The sequence below is a fragment of the Pteronotus mesoamericanus genome, unplaced genomic scaffold (assembly GCF_021234165.1).
Source record: "Pteronotus mesoamericanus isolate MK-2021 breed Mesoamerican mustached bat unplaced genomic scaffold, CSHL_Meso_final scaffold_85, whole genome shotgun sequence".
Classification (NCBI taxonomy): Eukaryota; Metazoa; Chordata; class Mammalia; order Chiroptera; family Mormoopidae; genus Pteronotus; species Pteronotus mesoamericanus.
Window position 1 is genome coordinate 24872566 of NW_026555329.1, and position 15324 is coordinate 24887889.

General features: G+C 36.0%; 1 protein-coding gene and 1 pseudogene across 10 annotated transcripts in view; both read right to left on the reverse strand.

Annotated features, from left to right (window-relative positions):
• ADAM22 (ADAM metallopeptidase domain 22) overlaps positions 1-15324 on the reverse strand; it is a 209409-nt gene that overhangs the window by 21283 nt on the left and 172802 nt on the right. For all 10 annotated transcript variants that reach the window (XM_054564359.1, XM_054564358.1, XM_054564356.1 and 7 more), the window contains exons 23-26: positions 13262-13430; positions 9294-9408; positions 6740-6830; positions 3017-3034 (exon numbers count right to left, since the gene is read on the reverse strand). In XM_054564359.1, coding sequence (XP_054420334.1) covers positions 3017-3034; positions 6740-6830; positions 9294-9408; positions 13262-13430 — 393 coding nt within the window. The remainder of the gene's footprint in view (positions 1-3016; positions 3035-6739; positions 6831-9293; positions 9409-13261; positions 13431-15324) is intronic.
• LOC129062893 (BCL2/adenovirus E1B 19 kDa protein-interacting protein 3-like) lies at positions 10948-12923 on the reverse strand (annotated as a pseudogene).

Sequence of the window (15324 nt, forward strand, 5' to 3'; positions counted from 1 at the left end):
TTATAGACATCTTCTTCCCTGAAGATTTTTTTTTAAAAAGGACCAATAGCCATCCCTGTAATTGTATGATGTATAAGATTTCTCTGAGGCTCCTAGGTTCCATGGTTCTACACTTCACAATATGACACTAGCAGGTTTAAAGTGTTATTATTAGCATATGGGGTTCTGCCTCGACTCTTTCCCAGAATGGAGCTTCTATTTTCCATTAAGCAGTTTGTAAACAAAAAGAACAAATGGGTTCACTTCTAATCTTTTTGTCAGACCTGCAATTAAGCCTATCACACATTCCTCCATATTATGAAAACCCTGAGAACATATTTTCCAGAGAAAATTTACCAGGTTATCAGGTTCCTTCACAGAATTACTTGCCTGACCTCTCCAATAATTTGAAAGTTATGTCCAATTTGGCACTTCTCAGCTATTATCAGCCATTATATTATTAATATGAATCTGATAACTGACCACTTATTTAATATGGTCTTGCGTCTAATGTCATAGCAAGCCTTCTGTTCATCAATTCTTTCATCAGTTTAACTGGTATGTGCAGGCCTCACTGATGTCGACGAATGCTGCCTTCCTCTTTGAGGAACATATTCATCTCCTTCATTGGAAGATCGGAGAAACACAGAGTCTCAGAGACTACATACTAACAACTTCCCTTTCTATAGTGCTTTACAGATTACAAAGAACTTGACTTGATTTTAGAGCTGAGGAAAGTTTAAGCGACTTCCCAAGACCATATACTAGCAAGCAGATATCCAATTCCTTGTCAATTGGTCCTCCTACCATGGAACCTCAAAGGAAAACCTAATTTAAGGGCCAGAACAATTCAAAATTTTTATTTCTATTTCCTGGCATCTTTTGTAACTGGGCACATATTTATTTGAATATCTGCAGCTATTTTTACAAGACTGTAAATTTCTTACTGCAAGCTTTGGTCTATTGGTCTTACCACCTTCTCTATAACCACTTCACATATATTCTCAAAAACGAAAATCCTTCAGGAGATATTTATATATTCACGACTTCCTGATCTAAAGTCCATTCTACTACTCCTCCACTGTGAGAATGACTGTACAAACCCAAGATTCACTAGCAATGGACAAGGGCAAAAATAAATAAAGGCTGTGTTAAAAACAAATCAAAATATATAAAATAAATATCTGCTTAAGATGTGACAATTCTCAAAATGTAAACTAGATTCCAAAAGAGTAGCCAGATTGATGAAATGGTGACTCAGCAATACCAGGAGACATGAAATTATATCAGGTACATAAAGGAGAATCTTAACGTAAAACTTTCCTTAGCTATACCTATGTATATATTGAGGTAAAATAAGATTGGTGCACAGCTGTGCATGTTAATTTTTTGTACTGTGGACAATTCTTTTATTCTGGAGAGTATCCCTGGTGAGGACACATCTGAGAGTGTTGTTTTAGTTTTACTTATGTTATATATTGTGACATTTTACCTTCCCTTTTATATAGTCAGCAATATTAAATTACATTATAGCCTTAGCTCCTATTGAAATGGAGCTGAATCATTGATTTTTGATCTTATTAGCCTAATTCTATTTTTCACTGAAGAATGCCACCAAACTTAGATTTCTGATATGAATGATCACCTTTGACCCAGTAACAAAAAGCTTAAACGGCTCCAGCTCTTCTCCAGTGTCTCAGGACACACAGCTTAAAATATGGCACAAATAAATCTAGCTGTTTTTAAATTTAATGTACTTTAATTTTAAATTAAATTAATAAAATTTGCCTCAGCTTTACTTTTTTTCCTTCAATAATGAGGCAGTTAGTCCAGGGCAAGATCAATATTTTCTAACACCTATGTTAACTGATCAGGATCTCACTTGGTACCCTGTGGGCACCATTTATTCATAAAGACTGTAGCTACTTATGACCAAAGCTTATAGGGATTTTAAATTACAACATGGAAGGAAAGATAAGGTAAAATGTACAAGTTTAATTTGTGAAAAAAATGGAAGCAGTAGTTGGGGCCTGAAAAAGTTTCACCATCTTACATCTTATTGCTATTTGCCACAGGCATTTAATAAAAAAGCAGGAAAGACTAAGTAAGTAGCAACCTGCAAATATATCTTGAGTACCAAACTAGTACTATATGATGTACAAGACTTGGTTTGGGCTATCAATATCCAGGATATTTTAGATTATTTTTTATCAAAAGCTAATAGCATCAGTCATTTTTAAAATAAAAAGTAAAGGGCATACCCCAATATGGGCTAATTTACATTTGTTTTAAAAATAGGCAATTCTTACAGAACTGCAGACATGCTTTCTATCCCTTTTTATGCTATTGATTAAACACAGATTTTAAGGTTATGATGAACAGGATGCCTGACTTTATGGGCTTTTTGTACTCAAAAAAGCACACTAGACAATCAGAGATCCCAACTATGCAAATTATTTCTTTGACTACCTGTGCAACTACCTAAACAGTACAAAAAAATATTTTCTTATGCAGAGACTAAACAGGCAATCAGGTGCAAGGACATTCTCCTGACCATAACACTGTGTCCATAGAAATTTTATCATCTATGGGTAGACGTTACTGATATAACAACAGTAAGAAATAAAAAACAAATCTCCCCAGAAAGCATTAGCTATAAGAGTGTTATAAACATGAGGGAAAGCTAATTAACTAGTGTAAACAAAGGTGACATCTTAACATAGAGGAAGTTTGTTTTAGAAGGAAAAAATCAATTTCCCTTCATATGACTATGAAAATAACACAAATAAGAACTTGTATTACTTGTAGTATTGTTGGATGAAAGAATCATTAAAATTAAATTATGATAGCTATTTCAAATTAATATATTCTACAGTACCATTATTAAAATTATTATTTTAAGGTCATGAAATATGAAGATTAGTTTATGACTACAGCATAAAAATAAGTAAACTTTATAATTGTACGTATGAATTCCAGAGATGCTAATAGGATTTAAAACTTTCAGTCATATGTTGAGATTATTCTCATTACATACCTCTGTTCTCGATAGTTTCTTTTCATGGACAAGTAGAGAGGGGGGAAAAAAAAGAACTAGTTACCTACAAAAGTACATTAAGAAAGAGCACTCAACATAAAAGCAAAATCACACAAACACAAATTTCACTTATCTTTGGAAGTGACAACAAAGGGTTAATGACAGTATTTTCAAATAACTATTTTTTAGAGTATTAAAAACTTCAGTTATAAAAGAATAACTTTTCTCAATATTGATGGTATCCTGTTAAGTGTTTAGTAATGTTCTAAAGTCAACCCTATTTCAAATACAGGTTTTCAGATGTATAAGTTGCTTTAAATAATAAAATTAAGTAACCAAGTTACTTATAAAAATTCACTGATTTCAAAAATAAAAATCATAGTTCATTCCTCTTTAGATAAAGCATATACCCCAAACTAAAGCTATTCCTAAGAATTTAAAATAGGTGAACATAAATGGACACTACAACATTTTATTTTGTCATTTATGATACATGAGAGGGACTTAATTCACAGACATGATGGACCTAAGTTATTACTACTTACTCACAAGCTTCACATTAAAAATACTTCATTCAAAGTTTAGTCTCTGCTTTTTATTTGGCCATAGAATGAAATAAAATTACATGGGTTTTAAATACATCAATCTTTAAAAATGTGTTCTAAGGGGTATGGTAGTGAGGCACCAGTGACATTTAACTTTTAACTCAAAAGAGTAACTTCTAACTTTTTTTGTAACCTACTGTATTTTGCCACATATAATGTGCACCCACATTTTTGGCCCAAACCTTCACGAAAAGTATCTTTCATTTTAATTTTTTAATCCAATTATTTATTTATATTTAGATGCTTGCTTTGTGTATTATAAAGGAATTTTAGCATTCATTTTTGAACATATGGTACAAAAAATTTCATGTAGCAAATAATTATAAAATACAACAACAGATACAAGGTCCAAGAAATTTTATATACTAGTAATGAATTTATGATTTATGCATCATCAATACTACCCATGTATAATGTGCATGCTTATTTTTCCCTTGAAAACGTGGGCAAAAAAGTGAGCATTACACATAGCAAAATATGCTAATTAAGTGTTAATATTTTGAAGACAAGTTAGAAAGATCAAGCAACTCAATAGTGGACTCCTTCTTCAAGATCAAGATAATGTTTCCACATGGATTTTGTTTGGAGCACCTTTACCTGTTGATCTATTCCTTGCACCCAGTAAGTATCTTGTTCAATAATGAGCTAATGAGGTTAAAAGTGCCAATTAGTTACTTGTGATTTTTCATTCCTGAAACCATCTGATGGGAGATACATAGGCCTGAATCTTTCTATTCGACATGTTTTACTGTTTATTCTCTCAATCTGATCACCTGAGTGGCCCCTCAGTTCCCAGTGAATATCCCTTCTTTCCTGACCTGCCACTCCCCACTCGCTCCAAGGCTTGGAGAAGGGGTAGGAGGACTCATTGGAGGGATTAATGAGAAAATGAGTTCTCAAGTCCTAAGTCTATTTTTGAATTTGAAATAGAATATGTGAAACATCACATTAATAAAATTCATTTCTGTATTAAAATTTTCTACATTCCTCTTATATTTTTAAACATGTCCTGTATAAGTTTAAAAACATTTAAACTTTCATCATTTAGGTCCAAATTATTAATGAAGAGGATACTGCAGTACAGATAAGATTTGTCTATTTCCTTAATGAGTCTGCAAAGTATATATATTCAGAAATTTAAAAAATGACACTTCAAAAAATTTCATAAAAATAAGAGACGATATGTAGAAATAAGTACTTTTAATTCAATCATTAAAACAAATGAACACAGGTCATTTCATGAGCAATAGCATTAGGTGTTTCAGTTTCATATTTTCTGAAAGGTAATTTTTTCCAAGATTATAAAAATGAAGTATCAACTTGCATCAGTAGGTGGCAGAAAATCACACAACATAGGCCCAAGAATTTTGCTTTCCCCTGCCTGTCTCATGAAAATGAAACCACTGAGCTGCTTCCAAACAACAGTGCCTGTGATGGGAATTACTACATTAGTCTTGCATCAGGCAAGTCAAGAATATTGTGTTGCTCCATGATGGGGCTAATTCGCCCGAGGTGTGAGGAGAGACCAAGCAATAGATATACAGAAAGGCCTTCCTTTCAGACTACAATTTTATAACTCCAAATGTTATGCTGAAATCAACCTGTGCAAATATAAGTATTCAATATACTTAATGACCTGAACATCAAAGAGGCCCAGAGGTATTAAGCATCTACAGGTTGGTGCAGAACTAGGTACTCATTTAATCAGAGCCAGCTGTTACTATTACGCTGTTCTCTCCTCGCTATGCTATGCTAAACTTTACTGTGCAGTCTGTGCTGTTTGTTAATAATGCTTTCCTGAAGTGTCTTTCTGTATTTTAATGTTTGCAGCATACAAACTAAATACTCTCTTTCAGTAACTAACTACTCTTTTCAATCAAAGAATCTCTCTCAGGGTTCTGACCTCACCAAAAGCAGTATCTACATGCACTTTTAAAGGTATTCCCTTTGATTCCACTGGTTTAAGATGAGGTAAGGTGACAATAATAATAGCAAACAATTACTCAGTGCTTAATTTATTGAAAGCTTGGGAGTAATTTTAATGTCTGAAACAACCTAAGTCCCAAGTCTTTTACTGAACTAAGTTCTGTCCATGAGGAGAAAAAAATGCTACGAAACAAAGTAATGTGCAGAACGCCCAGCAAAAGTTGCAAGACGCCCAAATGGAGACCTGCCTGGGGGATTGGACCTGAAACATCATCAGAATCAGCAGAACTATGAATTTTAGGTTGAAATATTAAAAAGAACTTAAAATTCACCTTAACTTTTAATTAATGAAAATTAAGTGCTATTTGAATACTAAGGACATTTTTCATATCATAAGATTGAAGTTGAACATATTAAATATATAAATACATTTGGAATGTTTGAAGTCATTGACTTAGCTAAATGCTTAAGGGGATCCTATTTTCAAAAGTTATATAGCAAAACTTTTAAAAATTTTGTAAATAGAACCAAAAAATTGTAAGGTGAACTCTGACACTTAAGAAAGAATTAGGCTTTTAAAAGTTATAACTTAAAGTTGAATTTCAATTTTAACAAGCATCTCTGAACAGTCTTTCCTTCACACAAAAGCACCCGCATATTGAACAAATAATGCCTCCTTCGTACACACTGCGAAGATAAAGAGGTTTTCCCCTGACCGTGACGCGCAGCCATAGCAAGCACCCAGGTACAGGCTCGGGGCTGCTGTTCTCGTTGACATGGCGGTTATCACTAAAGCCCTGTGCACACTCCCTACCTGACTGCCTTGCCTAGATGTCTGGGTATGGGTTTAAGTCAAAAGAGAACCTGTATCACTAAAGAGTAAATCAACACAACCTCTAAGACAAAATTTAGATGGATTTCACTTCACATAATAGTTTTAAGATAGTACTCAGTCTTAGAGAACAGATGAGAGTTATCTCAAAATCTTAAAAAAAAAAACAAATACCCCACGATAAATTACCATTACCTCTAATCATGCCAAGGGCAATCATTGATTGAATGTTGAGCCAGACTGATTTTCATTGCTGGCATATTTATCCCGTGACACAATACTTTCTAGGTGTTTAATTCACTTGAACAAAATATTTTAAAGTATATGTTGATAGTAAAAATTCTGAGATATTTTACTTACTTATAACCCCACGCAATTATTCCTAATATGAGGGCCAGCACCAAAATGGTGCCAGCAATTATGCCTATTATGATATTGGTACCAGCAACACCTGGAAGGAAAAAAGAAACAACAGAGATAAATACATGTAACTGAAATTTTGACATAAAATTCTTTCAGGAACTTTATTCTCCAGATTTGTAATCTTCACATCAACCACAATATTTTAAACTATTTTTATAGTGGGTATTTTTTAAAGGAAAGACAACCGTAACTTAGCAATGTGCATCAGCTATTTTTATTTAAATAATTCTCTGTGTGTGTTCTAATTCTTGTCCAAGTCCAAGTGTATTTTCCATGAATTTTTCTGGAAAATATGATGACGTCATTGAAATAAAAGGAAGAAGAATAAAGATAAGGGGTAGGGGGAAGGAAGGGACAATACTACTACACTGGCATAGCACCCATTGGGGACTAATTTTCAGAAATCCATGTTCCTTTGACCCTGACCTCTTCCTCAGAAATTCTAAGAACGTTATTGTCCCTATCACTCCATTCTGACAACTAATGAATGCAAGGTCCTTCTTGCTCTCAGTTGTGTGTATTTTGCCTCTCAGAGTAAATATAAGCTTCTTAAGGGAGAAAACGTGCCCACAGCTTGCTATAATCAGTGCTCAGGTGGTGTAAATGATAAAAGCCCCAGGATGGCAGTTCCCAGTCTTGGCAAAGGTGGCCACGGCATCCTAGAGAAGAAAAACCAAGGGAGGAGTCCCGAGAGCTGGAAACTGCTGCTGCCGAGCCACGAGAGCCAGGCAGCATCTGACCGGCAGAGGGCCAGGGCAGGGCTGAAGCTCAAGGCCCAGTAATGGCATTGTGTGTCGGTGTCCTTCGTCAGGCAGCCTGAGGGATAATTCTTAAGGGGATCATGGCAGAGAGAGTGGCCCAGTGAGTCAAAGGCTTGGTCCACAAGCCCAAGTGAGGGCCCAAGAGCAGAAAAGGCAGATCAGAGCTCTGGCTCTGATACTACAAGACCTGTTTTGCTGCTAATGATTGATATCCCATGTTTCTGTTTCACACAGAGCAGCTTAGATCTCTCCTTGTCTGTTGCATTCCTGAAGCATTCTTTTAAATATCAAGGATCAGTAGTGATGGGCAACTGGAGCAGATTCCAATTCCCCTCAACCAGGGAGGCAGCCTTTATCTGGGAGCCCTCGTCGTCAGGTCCCACAGCAGGACTAGGGCATCTAAGGGGACTGGCAGACTCCACCATGCCCACGTCCTCCATGGGACGGGTGGATGCTGATGCCAGAGGACCTCAGGTCTCTGGGATTTTCCTACTCTAAGACCTCTGTCTTCCTTTCCTTTTCTTCTAGCATGTCTGTCTTCCTTTCCTTTTCTTCTAGGGATTTAAATGGGAGCTATAAACTTGGCTGCCAGCCCTGACTATTTCTAAGTAATGGCATGACTTTTGACAAGTACTTAAATCCATGCACCTGAATAGCCTCAGCTCGGCATTAACTGCTGGAACAAGCTGCAGACTACCACTGCAAAGACTAAGGATACTAAACCCTTCATAATTCTGTGATTTTTTTATTTTTATTATTTTAATCCTCACCGAAGGATGTGTCTATTGATTTTAGAGAGAGGACGGGGGAGGGGGAGAGACAGAGACATTGCTGTGAGAGAGAAGCATCAATCAGCTGCTTTTCATACGCGTCCCAACTGTGGATCAAACCTGCAACCTTTTAGTGTGTATGTACCAAGTGATGCTCCAACCACCTGGGCCACCCGGCCAAGGCATTCGTCCCATTGGCTAAGATTTTTAATCTGTCTGGATGATTAGAATGAATGTACTCTTTTTTTCTCATCCTTTGGAGGTGAATAAACTTCAGGATTTGAGCATTACTTAAAGCAAAAGAATACTCAATAATGAAATGATAAAATAGTTTAAAAGAGGGCATTTACCTCCAAGGTCTGTATTCTTTCAACTCTCTGCATTTAAATTCTACTTATCCAACATTTAGAACTGCGCCCGTTATTTCTGACTTACGTCCATAAACCCCTTCCAGGCACCCTGGCCAAGGTTACTGCTTCCAGAAATATATTCAGCTCATAATATAGAACTGAGGTTGCATACAAATGAGATTCCATAAAGTCAGCAAAAAGTTTAAAAATCAATTCTTCAATTTCTTTTCTTATTTACTCAATCTCAAAATATGAAATTCTTCCTTTAAACTCAGACAATTAAGAAGTATGGCTACTTTCTTAATTTAAAAGAAATGCTAGGGTTTGTTGTCAGCCCCAAACAAATACAATACTTTAAAAAATCTGTCTGATGTCAGACAAGATAATACTAAATCAGTAGACTAAATTATATTTAATATTATATATCACTACAATTTAATGGAAGTGATCGGTTTCATAATGTGGACGCAGTTACACATTGTAATTCATTATTGTGTGGATTTAATTTATATTTGAGTTATAAAAGTAATGCAAATGAAACTATCTGAAGAGCAGTTTTCTCCCTCCTTGTGTGTAAGGGCTATATCTTGATATCAAATTAAGAACCCACCGTTGCCAGACAGAGTTATGCCAGTCTTTGCATCGTCATTGTGAGGGAAGTAAGTGCTGCAGTCAGCACCGGTCCAATGTCTGTTACACACACACTTCAGCTCATTGCTGCACACCTGGAATCCAAAATCAGTCTGGAGTAAAATTCAGCTCTGGTGTAGATGCATGAAAAATAGCATCGGTTTTTAGTTACCATATGCCTAGAATTTGGTGGTACTCAAAAATTACTGGTACTTCCTTTCTAATGCTAATTACTTATTTCTTACGCAAGTACCTAAAACATATTTTCAAGAGATCAACAGTTGAACCAAAGGAATAATAAATTGTAACAGAGGAATAAGTTTATATCTAAAAAAGCAATGAAATTGTTTTGAATTTCACTAATTTAAATTCTATAAGAGGGAGATTAAAAAAAAAACCTAAGCAGAAATAAAATCATTCACCAATTATCTAGTACAAAGGTTTCCTTTTTCCAAAGAAGTGTCTTTATAGTGAAAGTTTATTCATCTTTTAAGAAGATGAGAGAAAGAGAAATCTGAGGAAGAAGAGGGGAGGCCTGTTGCTTTGCAGTGCTCTGAGAAGAAAGCTTCACAAAGCTACAGCCTGGCACCTCAACACAAGCTACAGATGAGCAACGTCACAGTCATGGAAAACAAGAGCTCCCTCAAACAAGACACCGGAAAAAAATTCACATAAAAATGGCACCACATTTTTAAAAATTCTCAGATAATAATCTGTCTTCATTTATATATCCAGGAAACAGAATCTATACCTAGATCTTATCATTCAAAACAGCTTTAAATGGAGTGGAAAGTAGGAGAGAATTCAGTTAGGTTTGAGATCAGACTTCTTCAGAAGGTCGGTTTTCACTGGATGGGTTTTGTCTTTTGTCTGATCTCATTTGCCAGAAGATGACATACATCCACATCTAAATGTAACTTTTGTAAAATACGATTAACAAATGGCAGATCTCAAATTAATTCAGATTAATACATTTCTGCAGATTAACACATATGCAGAAGAAAAGGTTTAGGATTAAAGTCAGAAGGCCTGAGTTTGACTCCCCATTTCACCACTGTCTTTTTTTTTTTTTTCAGTTTAAAATAACTTTTTATTGCCCAGAGTGTTTTTTTCTTGTTTCTCTTTTTTTTTCTGGTTTTCTTTTTTAATGACTATAAATTTATGCTTATGGAAGCTTGCCTTTGTCCTGTAAAACAAAACACAGCTCTTATATCATTTGCTAAACTGATCTCATTTTAAGAGAGAAATAGCAGTTTTCTTGTAATATTAAAGTTTATATCATGAATGATGCAGGTCTAAGTCTGGTAGCACTGAAAGGAGACAATAGCATTACTGACAAAATTATTATCTGCTTGGTGGCATTTGCAGAAAAGAAGCCCCTGCAAATTTCCAAAACAACAGTTAACTCTGTTAGGAAATTCTAAAATGCCTTACAGGCCACGAAGGGAATGAGGTTAACAAAATGCCTCAACAGAGTTTGAATATAAGACTGGATTTGAGAGTTACTGGTGCTTGGATATGTGAAAATAGGGTTGTAGGTTGGGTCATGCTTACAATGGTCTCAAGTTCAAATAAACTGCTGTGACAATACACCACTTCCAAGGTCACATGCTGTTCCAGGGGCTTTCTCTCCTTCAGCAGGTGCTGGCGGATAGTGTGCCCAGTGATATTCCTACATAGATGCTGTCTTTCCAATACAGCCCCAAAGCCAAAACATGAGAAAGGAAGAGGGATGGAATGAACACTGTAAGCAGCTCTGCAGAGAAAATGCCCCCTTCTTCATGGTTCCACCTTTCTCCACTCTTAAAGAGACAGAACATATCATCAGGCCTACTGGACCAGCGGGCCACCCAGTCTACATTTTCTTCAAAGCATCATCTTCTTTCTCTCCTGCAACTTCTGACCAAGAACTACGGGCCCTGCTGGCGTGCATTTCCACATCAGACACAATCTGTCCGCCTTCTTGTGGGGAAGTGCCTGTCACAGTGAGAAGTGCCTCTTGAACTGCTCTGTCCTGATTCAGGTTGTGCATCCAACGAAATCTTCTCCATGTCACCACTGTGGATGGAGGATGAGGAAGGAATGTGTTCCAGCCCCCATGCCCCCCACTGCCGTGATCATGTGTAGCTCCACTCGGGAACTAGTGAGGCCAGCTGGCAGGGGCCAGGGCTGTCCCTCTTCCTTGCAGATGTTATTGTTGTGAAGCGGTAGTGGCTGTCTACTCAATGAGGTGACATTGTTGGGTGGCTGGAAGACCTGTGGTTGCAGCTGGACTGGCTCTGGTTCTCGGGTAGCAACACAACATCACCGCTGTCTTATCAACAGACCTTAACCAGGTCAGCTGGCTTTTCCACATATCATTGTCCCGATCATACAACATCACCAGTGATATAGTGACAAGTGTACAGTGAGTGAATAGAGAGTCACAGCTAACAGGTCACTGGCACTGTGTTAAGTATTATGTGTAAGTTACAAATATTAACTCAATGATTTGTCATAACAATCCTGTAAAGTAGACAATGTTATTTTTCCCACTTTACAGAGGAAGAAAAGCTAAGTAATTTGCAAAATAATTTGAGTCAGAGAGGCTAACTAATGTGCCCAATCTCACCCAATTAGTAAGAAGAAACTGAGCTGGGATTCAAACTCAGACTGTCTGGTTCCAAGCCCACATTCTTAACTGAAAAATGTATAGTCCATAAGTATACCTGCTGTATTTCTCATTTCAACTTTTGCCACATATACAAATTAGCTCAAGTTAAAAAAAATACATAGGATATAACATCTCTGTGTATGAATAATTATTGCAAATGATTTGGATGCTCTCTGCTACCTGATTTACTTGTGTCTATCACTCTTTACTCATTCATTAAACAAATGGCTAATTAACACAACTTTGTTTGGTCTCTGTGTTATATACAGAGAATTTCAAGATGAATAAGGTATGGTAAACATGAATGACCAGGAAAAATTTCCATTATTTTTTCCCCTTCCCCTGAAAATGTGTTTCCTCCTAATATCCTCTTATTAAGGAAAGAAGACTTAGCAGACCCCTTTATAGGAGCAGGGCTACTTATTATATTCCTTTTCTACTGTGATGTACCATAAGAATTCCTATCCATTGGCAAAGAGTAACAATTAATAAGACCTCACAATGGAAATTCTGGGCATATCCCTTAGGGATACGTATGGAATGAGATCCTTTACCTCAACTGGATAATAAGCCAACTGAAACAAAAAATCTAGAATGAGGGTAAAAAGAAAATCACGGAATATGCCAAAAGAAAAAGAACCCCCCAAAATTCTGTTAGTATAGAATTTCCTGAATGAAAATGGCAAAACTGTAATCACTAATAGACCATGTTTATTTAACCTATAAAATTATTTCTGTAGGAACTAGATTAATGAATATATACCTGAAAGAATAGAATTTAGTCTTTTAAACGATGCTGTTCTTTTTTTCATCTGTGAGAAACATTTCCTAAATCACCCTGTTTTTATTCCTAGGCGGTTTCTTCAGCTGGTTCGCACGGGTGTGGCTATGGCCACCTATGGTCTGTCCTAATCGGTCAGTGCCTGGGCCACACCAGTTGTTAAATATTGTGGCCATTGCCCTGCTTTTTATTCCCTTTGTATCTCATGATAGTTTGTTAAAATTTGTTACTTGTAGAAAACTGGCATTATAGTATGTGAGATCACATTAATATAATATGAAAGGAAGATGAAAGAATTTGGTTAGGAAGATTATACTGCTTCTTGTTCCCAGGTTTTGCAGATTACAAAACAGAAATATTCAAATGATTATGACAAATAACTATTTACATGCTGCCTAGAAACATGGATAAGTATGGTTTGCATTAGGACAGAAATAAGAGATTTAGGGTTATATCTATTTCTGTGTTATAAAAGAAAGAAGTAATTCCCAATAGCGAGGTACTGAACACTTACTCCATTTCCTGAACAAACAGCGCCTTCTTTATTGCTTAAGCAAGTACTAAAATTGAAGGAAGCCACAGGAAGACACCTGTGCTCTAAGCACATCATTTGAGGACCACAAGGTGTCCCATCTTCCACATAGCCAAGATCTACATCTTCTTCAAGCTTAACATGCCCACCACTGAAAATAAATTGGGAGAAAAAAAAATGGGATTCCATTAACTCACATTCATTTGGATAATATGCTTAAACACTAAAAGGCAGGCAATATCTATTTCTCTAGTTTCTACATATTATATAATTAAAAAAAATAATAACATAAGCATTTTCTTCTAAATGGAGAAAGCAATTTAATCTTTTGAGCTAATTATTTTCAGAGATAGGAATATATTTTAGGATTTACACATAATTATTATAACAAGTGCCTGTACTTAAATAGCTTTATCATTTTGCCTTAGATATTATTATAAGTCAAATAAGTTATTATTAGTATTTGATTTGATAAGTAGGTTTCAAAATTTCAAACATGTTTTGAACAAAATGAGGAATGATTTTGGTTTATCTTTCCCAAAATGATTGCTACATTTACAAATTACATTTGAGAACAGCTAAACTTGTAACTTCATTATTCAATACAGCAACCTGACATGTTATGTAGGAATTGAAAAAACAAACAGAAATTGAAAATGTATATTCCTAATCAACTTATCCATATGGTACTATGTCTGTATCTCCATCCTTTATTTTTATTAATTTTTATCAAAATTATATATGCACAGAGTTTAAAGAGTCAAGTAGATAAGCCAGTTTTTTAAATGTCAAAATCTCTATGCAAGATGTGTCTGAACATCAGTTCATCCTCCTGTGGATTCCTCCCCGTAGTTCCCACCAGGACTTGCCGGGTACCCGGCTCATCTGGTTGTTCTCTGCACCTGGTGCAGGCTGCACGTCTTGGATTTCCCCTCACCAGTCACTGGAGGACAGCCCTCGTAGTGGGGATCTTGACTCCTAAATTCCCTGCCTTTCTTTTTCTAAGTTCACTCCTTCATTTGGTGGAGTGCAATTTCCAGTGGCTTCCTGAGAAAGAATTTAAGGGAGTATATTTGGGGGAAACTTGCATATTTATAAGTCATTATTTTCTATCCTCACCCTTGATTGGTATTTTTCCTGGCTGGAAATCATTTTCTCCATTGCCTTCTGGCTCCAAGAGCTAATGGACCTCTAATTCCAGTCGTTGTACCTGGCATTTAGTGAGCCTTCCAATAAAGAAATTCAAGTCTATCAACTCTAGAAAACACTCTTGAGTTACTCATTGATGATTTTTCTCCCTGCTGTTTTCTCTGTTCTTTATCATTTCTCTTCTAATTTGATGAGTTCTTCTATATGTTTATTTCTTTTCCCCTTTTGCCCTACTTTCTGGAAGATAACTTCAACTACTGAATTTAATTTCAGCCATCATATTTTTAATTTCAAACAGCATTTTTTTCCTGCTCTGAATATTCTTCATTTTTTTAAATAGTGCTCTATTTTTGGTTCATGATAGAAATATCTCTCATAAATACTGACAGGTGGGGTTTTTTTTTTCTAATTGGTTGATTTTATCTTTTTTTTGTGTGTTCTAGATCTTCTTCTTATGTCTAATAATCTGCTCATATTTGAAGTATGGGAATAGATAGATGTTTGGACATTGCAGGGCTTTCTGACTGAACATGGGTGAGGCTGGACCATTTCCATACAACCTTGATAGCAACAATACTGCCCGTTGTCCTTCAGTCTGGTCACCTTCTATTCTACGATCTCAGATTATAAAGCTCAAATCTTCCACGGGAGGATTTTAGCAGAGTCAGGGAAGTCATCTGCTAGTGCTTCTTTAACAGGTTGTATTTTAGCCTCTTCCCTGCCTCTTCCATAAGTAAATGACACTGCTCATTTTTTGAGCTTTTTGAGAACTAACAATATAGATTGGCTTAGTTCTCAATTTTCTCCCTTAACTGATTTGGGAATTTAGCTTTCTTAGTTTTGATAATCATTTGTCATACATCCATTTTCTTTCCACATTTCAAAGTTTTGTTGCT